At 42.2% G+C, this 23,937-nt stretch overlaps 1 protein-coding gene across 6 annotated transcripts; it reads left to right on the forward strand.

Annotated features, from left to right (window-relative positions):
• The first annotated feature begins 2,225 nt into the window (after nucleotides 1-2,225).
• Nucleotides 2,226-10,450, forward strand: Haus4 (HAUS augmin like complex subunit 4). Of its 6 annotated transcripts, XM_074068394.1 has the most exons (11): nucleotides 2,226-2,432; nucleotides 2,666-2,823; nucleotides 4,578-4,656; nucleotides 6,284-6,426; nucleotides 6,497-6,628; nucleotides 7,002-7,136; nucleotides 8,196-8,292; nucleotides 8,779-8,924; nucleotides 9,069-9,199; nucleotides 9,758-9,826; nucleotides 9,970-10,450. In XM_074068394.1, the coding sequence occupies exons 3-11, from the start codon at nucleotides 4,602-4,604 to the stop codon at nucleotides 10,151-10,153; spliced, it is 1,092 nt and encodes a 363-aa protein (XP_073924495.1). In that variant the 5' UTR covers nucleotides 2,226-2,432; nucleotides 2,666-2,823; nucleotides 4,578-4,601; the 3' UTR covers nucleotides 10,154-10,450. The 6 variants fall into 6 exon arrangements, with proteins under 6 accessions (XP_073924495.1, XP_020018423.1, XP_073924496.1 ...); XM_020162834.2 differs by lacking the exon at nucleotides 2,666-2,823; XM_074068395.1 differs by lacking the exon at nucleotides 2,666-2,823 and having other exon boundaries at nucleotides 2,226-2,424.
• The last annotated feature ends 13,487 nt before the right edge of the window (nucleotides 10,451-23,937 follow it).

Below are 23,937 nucleotides of genomic sequence, written 5' to 3' on the forward strand. Positions count from 1 at the left end.
TCGGTCCCCAGCACCGAAAAAAAAAAAAAGGAAAAAAAAAAAAAAAAAGAATTTGAGGCCAGCCCAGGCAAAGTTATCCAGACCCTATCTCAGAAACAAATTATAAACAAAAGGTCCAGGGCAGTGGCTCAAGAGTTAAGAGTGCTTGCCTAACATGTACAAGGCCCTGGGTTTAATCCCTGGGTACTGAAAAAAAATTCTGGAAAAAAGCAAGAAAGAGGCTGGGAGAGGGAGAGAATTCTTGGGCCTTTTGTAATTTTTTCTTGCTCAAAGATACCAGATGGTGTCTGATTTTAATTCTGTTCTTAGTACTTTGCTGCATTTTTTACTGCCAGGACAGTCTATATGCTCAGCTTTCTAGTCTAACGTGGAGCTATCCTGTAAAACCGCTCACTTCAGCTGCTCCTATCTCTTCTTGGACCTGGAATGCAGCTTATACTCCCTGTCTCTGCCTGCATTTGCTGTAATGTTTCTTCCATTCTAAACGATCCAAATTTTCTCTTTCCTTTCAGGCTCAGTGAAAGTAGGATTTATTTCACAGTCTTTCCTATCTATTTCCACAGAAAAAATTCTCTACCCTCTTCGAGTTTCTCTAGTATTTATAATCTAAACTGCTCTTTTGACACCTATTTGGTGTCTTGTAATATTTGCTTTTCATGTGCCTATGTCTTCTCAACTAGACTATGAACTTCTTCAGGACAGGGACTAGGTCATATTTATCTTTGTGTCTCTCCCAAGGTGCTTAATAAGTGTCAATTTAAAACACTTCACTTCTATAGTCTTTCCAATGCACTTTCTCAGCCATTATGTCATGTGATCATGACATCACCACCATGAGACTGGAGGAGCTAGAAATATGTTATTTCCTCCCTTTGACAAATAAGGAAACCTGAAGTCCGAGGTCACAGCTAATTAAATTGCCTACGAAGGCTTAATCCAATTTAGGCTTCCCACCATCATCTCCTCCATCCTCCTACCCGAAGACACACTCTGCCCCACTCACCTCCTTGGTACCCAAGTGCTTCAGAGCCATTTAGCCAAAGCTTTGTAGTCTCATAGTTGAGAAGTTGACAAGTCTGGGAGATGAAATTTCAGTAGGTTTCTGATCGGCTCTGAAGCACCGAAGCATGCTTGCTGTTTTGTTCCAAGTGCTGTTTGTTAGGGACATTATGCCAGATAGTTAATGATGCTGCACTGGAGAACTGGGGAAGCATAAAGGATTTTTAAAAGCTTTGGAAAATGACAGCACTGTGGCATTAAGCATGAAAGGTGGTAGCTGATGGGCTGACCAGGGATATAAAATCTGTACACCAGTTCACACCACTCCTTTAGGAATAGAATTCTCTAGCTAGTTCTAGAAGAAATTCTCCAGTGCCCAGCACACCTTACCCACTGCAGGCTGTCAGCTTCTTCTCTGATGCAAGAGATCCGATAACCTTGGGGCGGTTTACTTAGCATCAAACATCATATTTTATTTTTGCAATGAGGGTTTCACCGTGTTGTCAGGCTAGTTTGGAATTCCTAATCCTCCTGCTTCAGCCTCCAGAACAGCTGGGATTACAGATGAATACCACGACCACACAGCATTTTATTTTTTAAAATAATTCACCTCCTGACTAGCTTCCAGTCAAAGAGGGTGTAGGTAGGAATAGGGGTTGGGTTTAAGACAGGGGAGAATGAAAGATGAGAAATAAAGGCAAGGCCGAGGAGCCTGGGGTAGGCAATTCAAGAATCTGACCCAAGGGACAAGGAACCACGTGCGACCTGGGGTTGGCTGGGCTGGAAACTCGGGGCGCCGGGTGGATGGCTGGATCGGTAAGGTCCAGAGGACCCTGGAGGAGGTTTAGGCTCCCGGGTCGCTACCTTGAACTTAATCTTAGTTTTCCCCTCTGTAAAATGGGTATGATGGTGGCTTTCCCCCCAGCCCCCAAGATGATTTAAGAACAAAATGAGGAAAAATAGGGAAGCAAAAACGCTTGGCATAGCGCCTGCCCCCTCGCAGGCCCTCAATCAACGTTAGCAATCATTGCCATTTTCTCCACATTTGCCCTTAACGGGGTGGAAGGGGGGGAAGCTCCCAGAAACGGGCAAAACGGCCTGCCCGGGACCGCCCTCTGTCCCAACCCGGGAGTTCACGGCCGTTAGGGACCCAGGGCGCGCGCTGGGCGTAGGGCGCGGGGCGGGGCCTGCCGTTCCCGCCTTGGTTACGGACCCGCCCCTCGCTCGCTCTTTCGGGGCCTCTCGTGCACTCTCGGCCCCTTCCCCTGCCTTCCCGCGCGGTGCTCCCTGACCTGGCTTCCCCCACGCCCTGCGCCGGGCCCGAGTGAGAGGTTCCGGAGCCGAGGCGCTGGCCGGGTGTCGACGCTTGGGGACCCGCCGGCCCAGCCCCCCTCGGCCTCGCCTCGGGAGTTTCCGCGGGCCCCGGTGTGCAGGTTTGCTGGTGGCGGGCGGTGGGCTCGCCGCGGGGAAGGCAGCGGCGGGAGGGGGAGCCCGTCCTGCTCTCGGCCTCCGGCCGCCGCCAAGGCCGCCTCGCCCTTGGGAACCTTTGGCCGCCCAGACACGGGGGAAGTCGGCGCCGCAGAGCCCGTGCTGCATTTTGATTCATCTCGGGCCCTGTGAGGATCACATCTTGTGAAAATACCTGTAAAATCAATTTAACGTTCAGTGCAGCGTGTGAAGACAGCTCTAAGAATTTAAAAGACGCCTGAGTCAACGTTTGAGTGCTTGGGTCCCTGTAGCAGCGTTTTAACACGTCGGAGTGCGGAGGGTGGAGAACCGAGCCTGATTGTCGCCACCGTTCACGCCCTGTAACATTTTAAAAGGGTAAAGAAAAGCACCCGTAAAAAAAAAAAAAAAACCCAAGTAGGCAGCTCTTCTGGGGAGGAAACAGCTGACTTGTGGAAATCTGGATTGGGCCTCATTTTCCTGTGCGAAATTGGCCTGCAAAACTTTGTACTTCCAAGCTTAGATCAACAATAAACTGAATTGTTAAAACACAGGGGTTAGCTAAATAGTGGCTTTTGCTGACAAGTTGATTGTGTTGTTCATTCTTAATGTCTCATCCAAAGCAGGAATCGTTATCTCGGTTTTGCAGGTGGGGGAAAAAAAAAAAGTTTGACACACAAAAAAAGCCTTTCCCTTAAATTCACACAGGAGCTGCAAATTAAGTCCTAGCGTTGGGCCTGCTCAGCTGCGTTCCCCTCTAGAGCATGTTACAAAACAAATGAGTAGTTACTTTGATGTTACTCGTAAAGCGAGCGAGTAAACCAAATGTTCTGTGAACGTGAAGTGTTAAATCATAATGACCTTCAGTGTCTGCTGGGCTTTGGGAGGCTTTGGGAGGCTGAGCTGCGCTGCTTCGGAGTTTGAGATCTTACAAAGAGAAGGGGATGGAGCAAAAACATGGAAAGCAATGTCCAAGCAAAAATTGTCTCGAGTCCCGACTGTGCTCATCTTTACTGCCACTCTTTTCAGTGTACTCCAAGTTCTGGCAAAACATCCATAGTTCATGTCCCAGCCTCACACCTTTGAGTTACTCTGTGAGCATTGACCTCTGTCAGTCTTGTCAAAAACCTTTCCTCCAGGTGTTCTTCACTAACGGTGTTATGTGTAGCCAGGTGCTGGTGGCTCACACCTGTTATTCTAGCTAGTTGGGAGGCTGAGATCAGGAGGGTCATGGTTTGAGGCCAGACTGGGTAATAGTTCTTGAGACCCCTATCTCCAAAATAACTAGAACAAAATGGACTGGAGTTTGGCTCAAGTCCTAAAGGGCCTGCTTTGGAAGCACAAAGCCCTGAGTTCCACCAAACAAGCAAAAAAACAAAAAAACCTAAACATCTAATGCTGCTATGTGAAAAAGAGTTGTTTGTCCCTCCTGAAGGATGACTCTAGAGTCTTTTTTGTTTTGTTTTACTTTTTTGCAGTACTAGGGTTTGAACTCAGGGCCTACACCTTGAGCCACTCTACCAGCCCTTTTTTTGTGAAGGGTTTTTTGGAGATAGGGTTTCATGGACTATTTGCCCTGGCTGGCTTCGAACTGCAATCCTCCTGGTCTCTGCCTCCTGAGTAGCTAGGATTACAGGTGTCAGCCACAAGCGCCTGCCATGACTCTATAGTTATTGATCAAAAACTACCAACAGATCTTCCATGGAGGGACAAGTTGAAGATCACCAAAAAAACAAACAGTTATGGAATTGGATAGCTGAGTTATTTGGGTGAGAAAAAGCAAACTTTGATCCCCCCTTCTTTTCTTCAGTTTATTCATAACATGAATGTAGTAACTCAGTTTTAACTTGGGAGGGGGTCCTGATTGTCTAGTGAATTGGAGGTTTTTCTTTCTTTTTAAAAAGAGCCTTCTTTTGGACAGTGTGGAACAGTAGAGACATTTATGTACTTGGTAGGCAAAATATTTTGGTATTTGTGTGTCCTTAAAACTTGCCTAAGAGCTTTGGGAACTAGGATATGTGTATAATCCTTTTCGGTAAGAAGTACCCTGAGGTTCTTTCCCAGCTTGTGGACAACAGAAACTGGAACCGGAGGTAGATTCATCTTTTGTTTTCTTTCATTTGGTTCCACAGAGATAAAACTCCCAAGAAAATCAAATGGCGTCAGGAGATTTCTGTTTACCTGGAGAAGGGATGGAAATACTACAACAAGGTAAGGGTAGACATTTGCAAAAGGTTCAATGACTTATTCAGAGAGGTCTTATCTATCCAGCCTTCTGTAATAAAAAGGATTCATAATGTCCACCAGAACAGTGTCTCCCACAGAAGCCTAAGTTCTGGGGAAAGGAGAACACATGGAGATTCTTGAATACTCTCTTTTGAGGAACAGATTACACTAACTCCTGTTAGTGTTGGTTTAGTATCTTCTTTTGCACTAGACTAAAAACTCAGCATGCTCCCAGACTGCATTAGCAAGCATATTATAAAGATGAGGTGGCTAGCCAATTCCTTGAAGCCTTCCTTCCTACCTGTGTTTTTAATTTTCTCACATCTTGTTCTCCAAAACCTCAGCTCCTTCTACATCTTGAGTTCTTTCCATATCTTGAATTCTTTCTATCTCTTGAATACTCCAAGCATTTGCATTTTCTGTATTTCAACTATTTCTATATGGAATTCTTCAATATTTTAGAGGGGCAGGAAAACAGAGATAGATAGATTTTTTTTTTTTTATTCTCTAAAAGGATTTTGGGTATGATGGTCCAAAGAATGAAAACTTGAGTGTCTGTAATGGTACAAGACCCCAGTGGAGAGCACCTGGGAAAGAGATGGATGGAAAGAAAGCCTCTTACACATACGGAATAGCAGAGAATCCTAACCTCTGGCACTTCTCTTATGCTTGTGCTATTTTGTATTACCATGAATTTTTCAGCTTTACTTACAATAATAAGAATTTGCTCAGTCAAGTTTTTTACCTTTAAGGGTATACCTTTTCTCAATTGGAACTCTGTGTGTGTGTGTGTTCCTCCTCTTTCTCAAGATCTCTAGTCATTTGGCCAGGCATAGTGGAACATGTCTAGTACTCCCAGCACTCAGGAGTCTGAGGCATGAGGACCTCAAGTTTGAGGACAGTCTGGTCCACATAGCGAGACCTTGTCTCAAAAACAAACACAAAAAAACTTCTAGTAATTCTGTGTGAATGAAGCATTTTTAAATTTTTCTTAAGCATGCTACCATTAAGTTATACCCCCTAGCCCCTGCACTTCCATTTACCAAGACCTTAATTTTATTGCATTTTATTGTATACTTTGATTAATATCCTTGTATACAAAGTAGATGCTTGTTACTTTTGAGTATCACTTTGTTTGTGTTTTTGGTTTGGGGCAGTACTAGGGCTTGATATTCAGTTTTATTTATTTATTTTTGTGGTGCTGAGGATCAAACCCAGGGCCTTGTATATGCTAAGTAGCTGCTCTACCACTGAGCCACACGCCCAGCCCTTTTTATTTTTAGTTATTTTTCACATAGGGTCTTGCCTTTGCCTCGGGTTAGCCTCCAACTGGGATCCTCCTAACTATGATTACAAGTTCAGGGTCTCACTGTGTTTCCCAGGCTGGTTTCAAACTTCTGGGCTCAAGAGAACCTCCCACCTCACCCTCCTAAGTAGCTGGGACTATAGTTGTGAACCACTGCACTTGACTTTATTTTTTATTTTAAATCTCATTAGATTTAGAAACATTTCCTACTAAAAATTTGGTTTTGTGGGGAAGTAAGTATTAGGTTATGCTCAATTATATAAAGTAAGAGCCCATACCTTTTTGCTTTTTTGCTGTGCCATTAAGTGTGCAGTAAACAGTTTCCTCCATGTCACCTGAGTGAAGAGGATCTGTTACAGAACCCGTACTTCAGCAAGCTGCTCCTGAGTCTCTCACAGCATGTGGATGAGAGTGGCTTAAGTGTTACCCTGGCAAAGGAGCAGGCTCAGGTAAGGGTCTAGGGAGAAGGGATGATAGGAGGAAGAGAAAGTTACTAGCTGAAAATTTTTAATTTTCTAGGCATGGAACAAAGTTCGACTACACAAGACAACGTGGTTGAGGTCTGAGATTTTACAGAGAGTCATTCAAGAGCTACTTGTTGACTACTATGTGAAGACACAAGACACAAATTTAACTTCAGAGGATAAAAAGGTGAGGCTGAAGAAATGAGGTAGCTGTCAGTTGCCTACTATAAGAATGACCAGGCGAGCTGGATGTGGTGGTACATGCCTGTAATCCTGGCACTTGGGCAGCTGGGGCAGGAGGGTCTTGAGTGCAGGAATTCGAGACCAGCCTAAACAACATGGTGAGACCCCATAAGGAGGGAGAGAAGGAAGAAAGGGGGAGAATGAAGGAAAGAAGGGAGGAAGGGAAGGAAGAAAGGGAGGAGAAGGCACTTGCAGCTGAAGAGTTATCTGAAGGGGATGACATGTTTGAGGACTTTCAAAATGTATGGTTTGTGGGAATGGAAGGGTGAAGTGGGAGGAGTTTCAGAGTCACCTCTTTTTGCTTTTTATTCTCTCAGTTTCATGAGACCCTTGAACAACGGCTTCTTGTGACTGAACTGACACAGATTTTAGGTCCTAGCCAGGAAGGGGAGATAACTCCAGTGCTAGGGCTGGAGAAGGCAGACCTTCTGGAGCTCATGCCACCCTCAAAGGTACAGATACTGGGACCAAAGAGTGAAACGGCTTAATGTCTTCTGTATCTTTAAAATTTTTTTTAAGTTTTATTATTTTTGTAAAAATGACACACATCCACGATGGTCAAACTCAATATGGAAAACATTACACAGAAGAAAGTAAAAGCTGAAGTACCACTTCTAGAAATACAGTATTATTATAAACAGCTTGCATAGTGGTGTTATACTCTACACTTAGAGCATAGTTCTACACTTATAGTCTGGTTTTTTTTTTTTTGAGACAGGGTCTCCCTGTATAGCCACGAGGGCCTCAAACTCACAATACTCCTATCTTAGCCTCCCAAGTGTGCAGTCTGTCTTGACATAATATATTTTAGACTTTTTTTTCAAATCAAAAGATAGATGTAAATAAGATGATACTCCCAATTGCACTCTTAGCTCAGTGTTTAGGCACCTAGTGCTCAATGTGCTTATTCAGTTTAAATCACTGATAGGGTTCCATTGGATATACATAATTTGCTTAACCTTATTGATGGATATTAAGTTATTTCCACATTTTTTCCTGTTAGAAATCACACTGACATAAACATGCTAGTTAATAGGTGTCTTTGCCTTTGTATGATTATTTCTCTAGTGTTGGTGCTACGAGTGGGATCACTGGGTCAGAGCATACAGACGTGAAACACATTTGGTTCCACACTGCTCTCCAGAAAGGTGTTTCCACCAACATGGGGTCAAGATCTTCAGAGTCATTTTGCTTTTTGCTAATTTTATTTTTTTTGTTTTTTATGGTGTTGGGGATCAAACCCAGGGCCTTGTATATGGTAGGCTACACCCAAACGTCTCTTTTTGCTCATTTGATAAGGTAAAATTGATGTATTTTCTTGCTTATTAATAAAGATATATCATCATACATTCATTGGCAAGGTCTTCCTAGTTTATTCTTTATTTTTTAGGGGTTCTGGGGTTTGAACTCAGAGCCTTGAGTTTTTTAGGAAAGTGTTCTCCCACTTGAGCCATACCCCCAGTCCTCTTCCTAGTTTTAGCAGCCTATTTGCATCTTTCTTTTTGCTTCAGGACTTTATGTGGATGAGAGCTCGGCTCCAGCTGGAAGTGGAGGAGCAGCTCAAGAGGAAATGTTTCACTCTGCTCTGCTACCATGATCCCAATTCAGGTGAGTACTGGCAGTCTGTTCTGCTCACAGGTGACGTTCCGGCTTCCCTGGGCTGAGCTGCTCTTTTGAGAATAATGTATTTGAACTTTGGAATCAGAAATGTTTGTTTGTTTCCTTGATAGTGAAATAAAAAACAATTACTTTTGTTAGGACTCTGCTTTTCAGCAAGGCACTGAGAGGAAGGTCCTCCTGGTGCAGGGAAGGATGAGTCTCTTCTCATGAGGATCAGAATGGCAAAGGGAGAGAAGTGCAGGCTTGTAGTTTTCCCCTGACCTTTTTTCTGATGACTTAAGAATTCAGGGCCAAATCAGGAACCAAAGGTAAGACTAAAAAAAACATAGCTATGAGAGCCAGAGTTAAGAAAGAAACCTGGGAGAAGGCAGAATTTAGAGGGCTAATGTGTATGGTAGGGGCAATGAACAAAACCCTTAGAAGGGTAGTAGCAATTAGGGGTTTTTTTTGTCAGTCCTCTTTCTCTTTGCCCAGATGCTGACAGTGAAATCCTGAAGGCAGCAAAAGTCTGGAAACTGGCAGAGGTCTTCATAGAAGAGAAGCAGCAGTGCCTGGATGCCAAGAGCCAGCAGAAAGAGCAACTGGTGCTGCTGGAGAAGAAGAGCGCCACCTACTCCCAGGTTTGTTAGGGCAGTTGGACAGCCTCTGTTCTCCTTTACTCTGACCCCAGGGACACCTTTACTGAAGCCAAGGATTTCTGGTTTTCCCTCCTTTCCCCCCCGCTCCCCGTCTTTGCTTACGTCCTCTTCGTCTTGGGAGTTCAGGTGCTTCTCCGCTGCCTTGCCTTGCTGCAGAGGCTTCTTCAGGAGCACCGGCTAAAGACTCAGTCTGAGCTACACTGCATCAATGCCCAGTATCTGGAAGTCAAATGCAGTGCCATGATCCTTAAGCTGAGGTGAGCCTCGTGGAGCCAAGGCATTCTGCCTCACCCTCCCCATCCCTCCATCCTCATCTCTTCCTGTCCACCATGCCTGGCATCTTCTGCTTACCCAATAAATGTCACACGGATTACCAAAAAAACTCTCAACACTCTTAGCTGGTGCCAGTAGCTCATGCCTGTAATACTAGCTGTTCAGAAGGCAGAGATCAGGAGGATTGTGGTTCAAAGCCAGCCCAGGCAAATAGTTCACAAGAGCCTATCTTGAAAATACCCAACACAAAAAAGGGTTGGCAGAGTGACTCAAGTGGTAGAATGCCTGCCTAGCAGACATGAGGCCCTGAGTTCAAAACCAGTACTGCCAAAACTTTCAACATTCTTGAGTCTAACTTTTCTAAAATAGGTGCTTTACTGTGTGATCAATTGCTCAGGGATTCAGAGTGGCCTTGTTTATCCCATCACTGCTTAGCCAATACCTTGACCATGGGCGGGTACTGTGTCCATTACTAATTCTGCTGCTGTCAGGGATCTTCTCCTGTCAGGGATGTTATGACATTTCTTTCTTCCCTCTGTCAGGATGGAGGAGCTAAAAATTTTGTCTGACACTTACACTGCAGAGAAAGTGGAGGTTCATCGTCTCATTAGGTGAGGACTCCCAAGAGCCTGATAAAATTATTCACAACTGGTTCCCACACGCTTCAGACTGGTTCATTTTAACATGTTCACATTCTGTCTATTTTCTGAGGACCAACATGCTTATATTGAATCTTCTCTGCCTGGGCATCTAGGGACCGTTTAGAGGGAGCCATTCGCCTGCAAGAACAGGATATAGAGAAGTCACGACAGGTCCTGAACACCTATGAGGTCCTTGGGGAGGAGTTTGACAGGCTGGTAGAAGAGTACACCCAGCTCAAACAGGCAACTGAAAACAAACGCTGGGCCCTCCAGGAGTTCAACAAGGCCTACCATTGAGCTGTGCACTAGCAGAGCCAGGAAGCATGGCTTCTGCCCAGCTGCTGCTGCCTTCTCTTCCTACAAAAAGGACTGCCTCAAACCAGGGGCTGCCTTCACTACAATGGAGTGTGGGAACACTTGCTTAAAACACTGTATCATTTAGGCATCCTTCTGGTTTTTGTTCCTTGTTTATAATGACTGAGTTTCTTCTGGAAAATGTAGCTATCAGATTTATATAATTTCACGTTTGTCAATGTCAGTCCTATATTGTATTTGATTATCTCTTAAATAAAGTGATGATATTGTGTCTTAGAATTTTAGTCATTCTCCTTGGGCAAAGGTGGAGAAAACATGGAAGTCTGTGGTAAGGAGGGAGAATTCAGCAGATGCAAGTAGAGGGATCATCATGCCTACACAAATGGTGGGAGATAGGAGTGTAGCTTGCCCTCATGGAGTCCTACAGAGCCCTACAGACTTCATTCTGGGAGAGCAGCAATAGTGCAAGCCTAAGCTCTTGAAGAGCTGTCATCTCCAGAGGAGTGCTTGGTGTCAGGCAGCTAGGAAACTGTTCTGTCTCTATAGCTGTTATAATAAGCGTCCAGGCATCCCGCTCAGTTATAGGAAGGGACACTGGCCATTTGTGCTCCTGTGGTTTCAGAGCTTTTTGGCTCCAAAGCAGAGGGTGGGAAGAGATCACCCTGAAGAACCAAGTTCTTCAGTCTGCTTAGCTGAGAACAAGGCAAGGGTCTGGCTGGTATGAAATTGGGGACTGAGAACAGGAGTAGATTCTTTTTACAAAAGAATCTACTCAGCTTCTCAACCACTTATCAGGGAGACTGGCCTGGGCATTCTTCAGCTGAGGTCAAAAGATGGGCTGGATTTGCACAGGAAGAATTAAAGTCAACTATTAAATCTTTCCATAAATGGTGTTGACCACTATTTTCTGGATGCAAATGTTGGCCTACACAAACTAATAGATAGTGGGAAAACTAAGAAATAGTCAAGATTCTTTATAGTGTTTTTTTTCTGCCAACTTCTGAGGGAAAGTTTTCAAACCTACAGAAAAGTTTAAAGAATAATAGAATGAATACCAGCATATTCTTAAATGTACACTCAACAATTGCTAAGTTTCTTTTCTCTTTGTCTCACCTTTCCTTCCTCTCTCCCTTCTCTTTTTCTCTCTATAAAGATAAATACACAGACTTTTTTTTCTGAACCATTTCATAGTAAGTGATAGATTTCATGACACTTCATTCCCTAAGTATTTCAACAAGCAACTACTAAAAATAGTAGTTGCTGAGTGGCCCAAATGGTAGAGTGCCTGCTTTACAAGCACAAAGCCCTGAGTTCAAACTCCAGTCCTACCAAAAATAAAAATAAGGGCATGCCCCCATATAACTAATAAAATTGTTATACCTAGGAATTAGTAATTCCATAATATGTATTACCCAGGATATCAAATTTCTCCAATTTTTTTCCTGGTCTAGGGCTCAATAAAGTTTTATGTCTTGTACTTCAATGTTAGGTTTCCTTAATTTCTTAATTTCTTTCTTTTTTTTTTTTTTTAGAGACAGTGTTGCTGTATAGCCCATGCTGGCCTTGAACTTAGGATCCTCCTGTTTCTTGAGTGTCAGGATTATAGGCATTTGCCACCATGCCTATAATTTAGTTCCCTAAATTTCCTTTGAACTAGAACATTCTTCTCTTTTCTTTCCTTTTTTGTTTTCTTGTGAGTCTCACTTTGTAGCCCAGGTTCGTCTTAAATTGACAATCTTCCTGCCTTAGCATTCTGTGTTCTGGGATTACAGGCGTGTACCATGATGCCCTGCTTAACTTTTCTCTTTTTAAATGAAATTGAATCTGAAAAATACGGACCAGTTACCTTGTATAATGACCACTGTCTAATTATTTTCTTGTGTTGCTTAACTTGTTCCTTTCCTATTCTGACCAATATAGTAGCCACAAGCCACGTGTAGCTATTTAAATTCAAATTTAATGTTTAATTAAAATTAAAATGTTGGAGGTTGGAGGTCACTGTAACAGTGCAGATACAGATCATTTCTGTCATTGCAGAAAGTTCTATTGGACAGTGCTGGAAGCCTGCATTTCCTGTGCAGTGGAGGTGAGTCTACAGCTTGATTATATTTGAGTAAAACATCTTTGCAAAAAATGCTGGGTTCTGTTTTTTTGTTGTTGTTAAGTTGGTCTCCTCTCCTCTCCTCTCTCCCCCACCTTTTTCTCAGATAGGGTCTTTCTTTGTAGCCTAGACTGGCCTCAAACTCAACATCCTCCTGCCTCAGTCTGCTGAGTGCTGAGGATTGCAGTTGTACACCACCACATTCTGCTGCAAAGAACACTTCATAGGTGACATTGCATACTTCACATAATCACATCACACTGGAGCCACATCAGGCCAAAATGCGTCACTATTAATCATGTTAAGTTCAGTTGCTTGGTTAGGGTGGCAATGCCAGATTGCCACAAGAGGGATGTCTCTAGTGTATAAAGCTACATTTTTCTCTTGGTGGTTAGTAGCATCTGGAGATGAGCATCGAAAATCTCAAAATAGCATTTCCTCACTTAGGCGCTCATCCTCAACCAAAATAGGTTTGGTATTTGAAATAATAAGATAATAATAAAAAAGAAATAGAAGCCAGGTGTGGCTGTGCGTGCTTGTAATTTCAATACTGGGGAGGTTGAGACAGGAGGATCTCAAGTTTGCGATCAGCCTGGGCTACATAGTAAGATCCTGTCTCAAAAAATAAAAAATAACAAGGGCTGGTTCTGGTTGTCCGTAGCTCACACCTATATTTCTAGCTACTTAGGAGGATGAGATTGGGAGGATCTCAGTTCAAGGCCAGCCTGCGCAAATAGTTGGAGAGATCCCATCTCCAAAATAACCAGAGCAAAATGGATCAAATGCATGGCTCAAGCAGTACAGTGCCTACTTTGCAAACCTGAAGCCCTATGAATACATAAATAACAAGGGCTGGGGATGTAGCCCTGGGTTCAAACCCCAGCACCACAAAAAAAAAAAAAAAAAAAAAGGAACTTGTCCTTAGTGTTCACAACTTACAGAAAATAGTAGACCCACAAAAACAATTTAAAAATATAAAGTAATGAGTGCAAATAAATGTGATTGCAAACCAATCACATTTATTATAAATCAGAATTTATATGGTACAGCCTTGGTAGGAAGGCAGATTTGTTTCAGACTTTGTAGAATTATTTTGGGACTAGAATTTTGGAAAATGCAACTAAGAGGAAGGGGAAGGGTTAGGAATGGGCAGAGTTAGGAATGGACAAATTATATATGCCTGTAACCCCCGCTACTCAAGAGGTGGATTTTAGAAGGATGAAGGTTCAGAGACAGCATGGGCAAAAAGTTAATGAGACTCCCCATCTCAACAAAAAAGCCAGTCATGGTGGTACATGCCTGTCACCTTAGCTATATGGAAAGCACAGATCGGGATCATATTCCCCAGAATAAAATACAAGACCTGGGCTGATGAAGTGGCTCAATTGGTACAGCACCTGCCTAGCAAGCGTGAGGTCACGAGTTCAATCTGCATTCCTGTACCCAGTACCACCCAAGAAACAAAACAAAAACAAAAGACTCTATCTGAAAAATGACTAAAGCAAAAAGCACTGGAGATGTGCCTCAAGTGTACAGCCTCTGCCTAGCAAACCTGAGGCCCAGTACTATCAAAAAAAATTTTTTTTAAAGTGACCAAGATTTGGGAAAAACCTTCAGTGGAGGATGGGGGGTGGGGGTGAGGGCTGAGATTTAAGGAATGGTTAGATTCCCCACCTGCCCAAGAAAACAAAATGGCTTCCAAGGCAGAGGCTCCCACTGTAGCTCCCTAACCAGTGTGAACATGGACAGGAACTATTTCTTCTAAAGCCCTAAAGAAAACTGAGCAGTTGCCTGCAACAGTTCTGCACATGCTATTTAATTTTAGGATTTATTCAGTTATTTACAATTTCACAGAGATGGGAAGGCCTGCTTTTTTTTCAGTCCTTCTTTTCTTCCTTCCTTCCTTCCTTCCTTTCCTCCCTCCCTCCTTTCTTCGTTTTTTTTTTTTTTTTTCCCAGTGGAACTCAGGGCTTCACGTCTTGGGAAGCATGTACTCCACTGCTTGAGCCACGCCTCCAGTCCCTGTACAAACTATTTTAAAAAGATCTTTATTGGCTTAAAAACAAAACTCAGTAGTATATATAGTAAAAGAGATTGAACCACACCCCCCACTTTCATCCACACACCCCTACTTGCCCCCTTCTCCCAATCCACCTCCCCAGAGTAATCAGTGATTCTGTGTGTATATGTCAGGTTTTTCCTATAAATATGCAGACATGTGCATAAATATTAGTTAAGATTACCAGAGCATGGCAGTATCATGACTTCACCATCCCCTTTGTGACAGGTATTTAGATTGCTTCCAATCTGCCCTGCTACAAAAATGTTTCACTATCATATATATCCTGATATATGTCCTGCTATATATATCACTGACTGTCATATATATCCTACTTTAGGGCCTTTGCTTTTTGTTTGGTATTATAGTAAGTCAGCATATTAAGTTGGTATATTAGTAATGTCATGGAAAAATAAATTAGATACTAAGCTTATGAATGTAGTTTGGCAGAAAAAGTCTTTCAAAGCAGTTCATGGAAGGGGAAAAGGGACAAAAGGGATGTCCAGTTCCAGGCAAAGGGAGCACCACAGCAGTTTCAAATCCTTTCATGCTTCACCATAACAGGAGATGGAAGTTTGCCAGAGGTGCTCTCCCCACTGTGGTGCTCTGCTGTGGAGCAGATGAGAAGGGAAGTGGGAGGGCATAAAGAGGGGCTGTGCCACAGGGACAGCTGGGTTCAGAGTCTTGGACCTTATAGGCACTCACACTTTTCAGAGAACATTTACATACTTTACAAATCACAGCTCTTTTCACTTGCCTCTTGCTATATCTGATTGGTCTTGTTGATTTTTCCCTCATGATGACAGGCAAAGAAAATTAGCTCCAGAACTTGGGTGAGGATCGCTCTGGATAAAGAGACTCCGGGGCTCTTGTTCAAACAAAATCTGTTCTCTCTCTGGGAATGACCTTGCATTATTCCTCAGGTACCACAAATAGGGAAGCAGCGCCCTCTAGAGACCCGCGTGGTTATCTCAAACGAGAGGGGTGTCCCCTGGGATCCAGTCACCCTGTGCTGTCTCTCACTCTACAGAGAATATCCACATTACCTATTTTGAAGGATCTGGACTAGGTTTTGTTTAAGGAACTGGACTTTGCGACAGCGAAGATATAGGAGTCGACACATAATGGGTTAATTACCAATCTGTAGAATTATTTTGCTCTAAAAAATGATGTGTATTTGAATAGGCCAGGTGGATCAGGTATGTGCATGATTACATGCACATATGATTATGGGGCCAGCAAGTCTGAAACCTGTAGGGCAGGCTGGCTAGCTGGAAACAGGCAGGAGATGCTGTAGTCCTTAGCACTCAGTTTTGCTCTTAAAGACTGAACTGATTGGATAACGCCCACATTATCAAGGGTAATCTTTACTTAAAGTCAACTCATGCCAAGTGCTGGTGGCTTACGCCCGTAAGCCTAGCTACTCAGGAGGCAGAGATCAGGAGGATTGTGGTTCAAAGACTGTCAGGGCAAATAGTTTGGGAGACTGGACTTCAAAAAAACCCATCACAAAAAGGGCTGGTGGAGTGGTTGAAGGTATAAACCCTGAGTTCAAACCCCAGTGCCACCAAAAAACCCTAGTATTGCAAAAAAAAAAAAAAGTCAACTCATTACAAATGTTAACTACATTAATAGCGTATCTTCACTGAGACTAGTGTTTGATGAATATCTGTGTTTTAGAACAACCTAGTCCAAATGTTTGAGGACCTTCCCCAGAGTGCTGTTATATTGAAGAAAGACAGACCTAGGATTGCACAAAGTGAAGTTTATTTGAGGACTTGCCACAGAAGTGTGGTCCTGGGTGGCAGCAAGATAAACTTATTTCAACTTGGCTAGAATATACCCAGTTTACCTTGTTAGTATCAAAGAATCAGGCACAACCCTAGAGCCAGGGTCTGGTTGGAAATCTCCACCTACCAATGTATGGTTTTGTCTATTTACAGTTTTCTGGGAAACTTCGGGAAAAATACAGGAGGGTTACTCTGGGGCAATCATGAGCAATTGCTCAAGACAGCAACAATCTCTATGATGTCGCACTCCTGTAATCCTAGCACTCAGGAGTCAGATGCAGATTGCAAGCTCAAGCCTGGGCTACATAGGGGAACCCTGTGTCAAAAAAAAAAAAAAAAAAAAGCCAAGTGCCTGTGGCTCAGGCCCGTAATCCTAACTACTTGGGAGGCTAAGATTGGGAGAATCTCAGTTAAGAGTTTAGCCCAGGCAAATACTTCGAAAGACCTCATCTCCAAACTGACCAGAGCTCTTGCTTTGCAAATGTGAAACCCTGAATTTAAAACCCAGTCTCTCACACACAAGAAAGGATGGCTGCAGTCATGTCAAGCTGAATCAAACAATCTGGATACTATAGGCTAGCTAAGTCAACATATTACGTTTACTGTCATACAAGGTATTCTGGGAATATGAGTTAGCCACTGGAGACAGGGGCTTCATGGGAAGAGGAACAAGCCTTGGTTGTAATTTCTCTCCATAAAACAAGAGCTTTGAAACATTATCAGGTACCAGATATGATTTCTAAGCACTTTGCATGTAGTAGCCATTTAATTGTTTTTTTGTTTGTTTGTTTTGTTTTTTAAGGCTGGTCAAGTGAAGCAGTGGGAGTGGAGAAGGAACAAAGAAATCTGTAACTGGTTGTGATCAATTAGTTGTGAACACCACTGCTTTCGGACCAGCCTCCATTTAATTGTTTTAGTAAACTTTGGCAGTACTGGGGTTTGAATGGGGTTTGACTTGGGGCCTCTCATTTGCTAGACAGCTGCTCTATCCCTTGAGCCATGCCCCCAGCCATATTATTTTAGTAAACTTCTGAGAATAAACAGTATTACTGTCTCCACAATATGAATAGGGAAAGTAAGGTGTAGGTAGATCAAGTATCCTATGCAATGCCACAAAACTGGTGAGTTGCAGAACTCTGGCACGAATCCAGAGTCTGGCTCCAGATCTGCTGCTCTAAGGCCTTTTGATGCCTTAAATCCAAACATCCACCCTCCAAGCAACACCATGTTTGTGGACCTGACCTCCCTGGTTCCTGACTCTGGGAAGGAGGTCATGCATCAGATGAACATCCCTGCCCCTGGAAAGTGTCACCCTCCCATACACTGATGGTGCCGGTCTCTGCTGAGTATCTCAGGGATTTGGAATCATGGAGCTTGGTGACAAATGGAGGCTCTGGGGCCAGGCTCAGAACCAGCAGACCTCACCTGTGTCCTCCCATCCTGGGAGACCAGCCAGCACAGTGCCTCACCCTACTCAGGTCCTCATTTTGGGCCTCTATAAGTTGTCCTAACCATCTCTTGCTTCATTTTATATGTGTACCACTGCCAAATCAATTTTCATAATTCTCATTTGGTTTTCATAAGTATTTTGGATTTTTCACTTAATTTTGTCATATCACTGATCAAAACACTTCAGGTCTCCCCACCACATACCAAACACAGTCCAGAGTTTAGCTGTGCACTCAAGCCTTCAAGGAGCAGCTCTGTTTTCCAGTCCCTCCCTCTCACATGGTACTTAACCACAGCACCCCCTGCTGGCTCTTCCACCCTTCATGTGCTTGTCAGGATGGGCTTTTTTCTGTGTGCTGGGGGTAGAACCCAGGGCCTTGGGCTTGCTTGGCAAGCTCAGCCCTCCTCACCATTTTTGAGGACTCCCAGAGCTTTTGTTAAGTCTTATCTATAGACATTTCCCATACTTAAAATTAAAACAGAACTTTAAAAAGCATTTGCTTACTAATTAATCTTTTTTCTTTTTTTTAATTATTATTGTTGTACTGGGGGTACATTGTAACATTTACAAAAGTTCTTACAATATTACTAATATTACTACTTCCTCCAATGTTAACATAAGTAACACTTTCTTTTTGTTTGCTTGGTTAGCTGGTTTTTTAACACATGGTCTCACTATGTAGCTCAGGCTGCCCTTAAACTGTTTTTTTTTTTTTTTTTTTTTGGTGCGACTAAAGTTTGAACTCAGGGCTTTGAGCTCTACCACTTGAGCCACACTTCTGGTCCATTTTGCTATGGTTATTTTTGGAGATGGGGACTTCCAAACTGTTTGCCCTGGCTGGCCTCAGAGATCTTCCCAATCTCAAGCCTCCCAGGTGGCTAGGATTATAGGAGTAAGCCACCAGTGCCCGGGTACATCCTTCAACTGTTCATCTTCCTATCTCAGCTTCTGAAGTGCTAAGATTACAGGCATGCCACCACCACATCTGACAAATACCACATTTTAATGAATAAATAACTAGTTTCCAAAACAAAAAAATAATTTAGAAGAGTAGTATTGTTTTATATTTTAACAAATCTCCATATGGTGGAAATATGTACAAAAATGGAAAAATGAGACCTATTAAAACTATTCAAAGAATGGGGAGAGAGGGGATAGATGAGAATGACAGAGGGGATGATTTTTTTTTTTTTTGACCACATTGGGGTTTGAACGCAGGGACTCATGTTTGTTAGGCTGGCACTCTATCACTTGAGCCACTCCACTAGTCCTTTTCTGTGTTAGGTATTGCTGGGATAGAGTTTCTCGAGGTATTTGCCAAGACTGGCTTCGAACCCAGATCTTCCTGATCTCTGCCTCCTGAGTAGCTAGAATTAGAGGTGTGAGCCACCAGCATTCAGCTAGAGGAGGTGAATTTAGCTAAGATATATTATAAACACTTTTGTAAATATCACAACATACCTCCCCCAGTGAAATAATGATGTGATAATTTAAAAAATGTGTTAAATCTCCTTGATGTCTGGTTTAATAAAAGCAGCTAGATTCTCAGATCTGCTTCTGTCTGTGGTGATCCATGGCTTGGGTTGAAGTAAAAGAAGAGAATCTGGCCTTCCATTCCTGTAAGAAAGTGTTTATGAACATTTGTCCTTGGACCACATGTTGTCAAAGGAAAAAGAGGTGACCTAACAATCAGAACCAGAGTCTTATTCTGGCCCTTACACTTAATTGAAGCATAACTTTCTTCAAGACACACCTAGCTTGTTTTCTTACCTACAAAATGGATATATTAGTAATTCCTACCTCATATTATCTTTTAAGCAGTAAGCAAGGTAATATTTTTAAAGAGACTGGCATTTGGTAAAGCTTAGTAAATATTGGTCTGACTAGGAAGACCACTATGTCATTGCTATGAGGTGAGAAGTGATCACGAAAGTTTGGACAGCTGGAGAGGCCTACAGAGAAGGGGGCCTCGTTGAGGCCTTGCCAGGCCTTGGAAAGAAAGAGCGTAAACAAGCAGAAAGACAGGAAGAGAGAGCAGGTTTTATACATGTGTTTAAAGCATTGTCCATGTAATATAAATGTGTTCATTATAGAAAACTTGGGAGAGATTATTTTCTACATAATTGAGGTCATTCTGTATGGCCAATTTGTAATCTGTGTCACTAAATGGCATCTTATGAGCATTTCTCTACATTGTTAAATTTTCTAGGACAACATTGGTTTTAATGGCTGCTTAAGAGTTCATTGTATGGATGATTTATTTAGCCATACTTCTAGAGGATATCCAACTTGTCTTACATTATTTTATAATTATTAAAAAAGCTACATTAAGCATTTCTCTTAATTGTTCTAATTTGTGAAGACTATCTAGGGTATCTTTCTAGAAGGAAACTTACAGATGATTATTTTTTTGGTGAGACTGGGGTATGAATTTAGGACTTTGTGCTCTCCCACTTGAGCCACACCTCCAAGTCCTTTTTGCTCTGGTTATTTTGGACATGGAGTCTCTGGAACTATTTGCCCAGGCTGGCCTTGACCCTCCATCTTCCTGATCTCAGCCTCCCAAGTAGCTAGGATTATAGGTGTGATCCTCCAATGCCTAGCTGCATGATATTTCTTATGGTTAAGATCAAAGGCTCTGGAATCAGTTTATAGTCACTTAACCTCTTTAGCTTTGTTCCTTCACCTATGTTAGAAAACATACATTTCCTATTCCAGAGCATTCCTGGGGATGTACAGTGCTTTTCATAGTACTTGACACAAAGTAACAGCTCAATAAATATTAGTTGTTATTATTATCATGAATGAATCTATTTAATTATACGTGTGTACACATACAACTGGGTTTTTGTGTGTGTGTGTGTGTGTGTGTGTGTGTGTGTGTACTGGGGTTTGAACCCAAGCCCTTGCACTTGCTAGGCAGGCACTCCAGCACTTGAGTCACTCCGCCAGCCAGTTTGATTCTTTTATTCTGTTTATTCTTGTTCCAACTACAATTATAACTATCTAGTTATATATTGCTTATTTCATAAAGGGTTTGAGGTAAAGAGCTAAAACATAAAAGAGTCTCCTCTCTTTTTTCTTCTTTTTGAATTCTTGCTTTTCTGATTTTTACTGCAGATGAACAGTAAAAATTTTTATCAAGTAACAAAAGATTCCATTAGAATTGTGATTGAATGTTGTAAAAGTGAAAATTAATTTGGTAAGGGTTGATATTTTATAGGATTCATTTCTTTCTAAGAATATGACTTATTTCTCTATTTTCAGATTTCTATGATACCTTTCTGCAAAATTTGTAATGTTTGAATATAGTTTCCTCACATTTTTCAGTAAAGTTGCTACTAAGTATTTTCTAGTGGTGTTAACTTTTACAGTGAGAATGGGAAAACAGTCACAGCAGCTAGCGTATGTTAGAGGTTTACTAGGTGCAGTGGAGATTCCAAAAGTCTTACTGCGTTAACTAATTTAACATCATAACAGCTTATGAGATAAGAACTATTGTTTACATTCCCATTTTATGAATGAGGAAACTGAGACCAGAGATTACATGGACATGGTCAATAACTGAATGAAAGCCTTAGCTTAACCTCCAGCCATCTGTCTCCATGGGCAGTGCACTTACATAATCACTTAACTATTATGTTACTGGGATATTTTAACTTTGTTTATCTTTTTATGGTGCTGGGGATTGAACCCAGGGCCTTGTACACGCTAACCAAGCACTCTACCACTGAGCAACATCTCCAGGCAGGATATTTTATTCATTATGCCTCGTAACTGGTTCTTCTTAGTATATAAGAAGGCTAGACATGAAGAAGAACGAAATGTTATCATTCGCTGGTAAATGGATGGAATTGGAGAACATCATTCTGAGTGAGGTTAGCCTGGCTCAAAAAACCAAAAATCGTATGTTCTCCCTCATATGTGGACATTAGATCAAGGGCAAACACAACAAGGGGATTGGACTTTGAGCACATGATAAAAGCGAGAGCACACAAGGGAGGGGTGAGGACAGGTAAGACACCTAAAAAACTAGCTAGCATTTGTTGCCCTTAACGCAGAGAAACTAAAGCAGATACCTTAAAGCAACTGAGGCCAATATGAAAAGGGGACCAGGTACTAGAGAAAAGGTTAGATCAAAAAGAATTAACCTAGAAGGTAACACACATGCACAGGAAATCAATGTGAGTCAATGCCCTGTATAGCTATCCTTATCTCAACCAGCAAAAAACCTTGTTCCTTCCTATTATTGCTTATACTCTCTCTACAACAAAATTAGAAATAAGGGCAAAATAGTTTCTGCTGGGTATTGAGGGGGTGGGGGGCAGAGGGAGGGGGTGGAGTGGGTGGTAAGGGAGGGGGTGGGGGCAGGGGGGAGAAATGAACCAAGCCTTGTATGCACATATGAATAATAAAAGAAAAATGGAAAAAAAAAAAAAAAAAAGAAGGCTAGAGGTTTGTATTTGTTTGGTATCAACAAACTTATCTACATTCTATTATTAATTCTCATCATTTTAAAATCAGTTGTCATGGATGTTCTGTGTATTCAATCATATATCATCTATACGTGATTATAAATTTGCCTCTCCCTTTCCAAAAAGTTATAACCCTTTTATTCTATTTCCAGTTTTATATTGTATTTTTCATAATAATATTGAGTCACTCAGCGATGAGACTAGTTTTTTTTTTTTTTTCCTTCAGTACTGGGGCTTGAACTCAGGGCCTACACCTTTAGCCACTCCACCAGCCCTTTGTTGTGAAGGCTTTTTTCAAGATAGGGTCTTTTGAGCTGTTTGCCTGGGTTGGCTTCGAGCCTCAATCCTCCTGATCTCTGCCTCTTGAGTGTGAACTCAGGACTCCATACTTGCAAAACAGGTGCTGTGTTGCTTGAGCCACGCCTACAGTTCATTTTGCTCTGGTTATTTTGGAGGTGGGGGTCTTGTGAACTATTTGCCTGGGCTGCCCTCAAATCACAATCCACCTGATCTCAGTCTCCCAAGTATCTGGGATTACAGATACAGCCACCAGCACCACCAGCACCCAGCTAATACTAGACTGTCTTGTTTTATTTCATCTTTTTTTGTTTTTGTTGGTATTAGGGTTTGAACTCAGGACTTTGTGCTTGTGAGGCAGGGATTTTATCACTTGAGCCACGCCACCAGCCTCCCCCTTTTATTTTCTCAGTACCGGGAATTGAACTCAGAGCCCCAAGCATGCTAGGCAAGTGCTCTGAGTCACAGCCCCAGACCTTTTGTAAATTTTGGATATCTCCATATATTGCACAGGCTGGCCTAGAACTCAAGATTCTCCTGGCTCAGCCTCCTGAGTAGCTGGGATTTACAGTGTACACTACCATGCCAGGCCTTATTTCATCTTTATCAAATTGTCGAATATGTGTGTGTGTGTGTGTGTGTGTGTGTTATATATGAAGAATATTAAGACAATTAAGGTTTATAAAAATAGAATTGACTTACCATGTTATATTCTTTTATCGTTTGTTGCCATGGGGTTGTTTGTTTTTGTTCTCTTTTAAAAAAATTTTTTTGAGACAGGGTCTTATTGTATAACCCAGGCTGGCCTTGAACTCATGGTCCTTCTGCCTCAGCCTTCCAAGTGCTGGGATTAGGAGAACCCATACCCAGCCTTTTCTTTTTTACTGGGGCTTGAACTCAGGGCCTACACATTGAGTCACTCCACCAGCCCTTTTTTTTGTGTTGAGTTTTTCAAGATAGGGTCTCATGAAGTCTTTGACGGGGCTGGCTTTGAACTGAGATCCTCCTGATCTCTGCCTTCTGAGTAGCTAGGCTTACAGGTGTGAATCAACATGCCTGGCCCCATTTGGTTTATTTTAACTCGTTATGTAAATACATTTCCTAATATCTAACCTTGTATTAATTCTTGAGATAAATCCTAATTGGCTGTGCTATATAATTACTATGTTAATATACTATTAAATTATTATACTATTATTATCCTAAATATTTAAGGATTTTTCATTTATATCCATAAATGAGTCTTGGCTTTTTGGGGTGCTATTTCTGACAGGCTTTAATATTACATGTGTTCTGGCTTCATAAATAAGTTGGGTAGTTTTCCATCTTCTATGTTCAGAATAGTTCCTGCCTTCCAATCATTTTGACAGATAACACAGTACAATAGAGATGACAAGGAAGAAAATGCAAATTGGCCAGATTATTTTGCCTCAGTAACTCTGCCACTTTTGTAGCTACAGGACAGCTTTGATTGTGAAGAAGCAATTTGGAGCTGTAGGAGGGTCAAACAGGCCATTATTCGGTGTTGAAGAGTACTGATGGCTGGGCAGGCACAAGGTGGCTGAAGGTGGATCTGGAGAGGGAGTGCTAAAGG

Source organism: Castor canadensis, chromosome 3 (genome assembly GCF_047511655.1).
Source record: "Castor canadensis chromosome 3, mCasCan1.hap1v2, whole genome shotgun sequence".
Taxonomy (NCBI): Eukaryota; Metazoa; Chordata; class Mammalia; order Rodentia; family Castoridae; genus Castor; species Castor canadensis.

What these genes read in the sequence shown, in the direction of transcription:
- Haus4 (XM_074068394.1), top strand. Translation starts at nt 4,602, where the DNA reads ATGGCGTCAGGAGATTTCTGTTTACCTGGAGAAGGGATGGAAATACTA. An exon ending in AGCTCATGCCACCCTCAAAG is followed by an intron (nt 7,137 to 8,195) that starts GTACAGATACTG and finishes TTTTTGCTTCAG; the next exon opens with GACTTTATGTGGATGAGAGC. An exon ending in GCCATGATCCTTAAGCTGAG is followed by an intron (nt 9,200 to 9,757) that starts GTGAGCCTCGTG and finishes TCCCTCTGTCAG; the next exon opens with GATGGAGGAGCTAAAAATTT.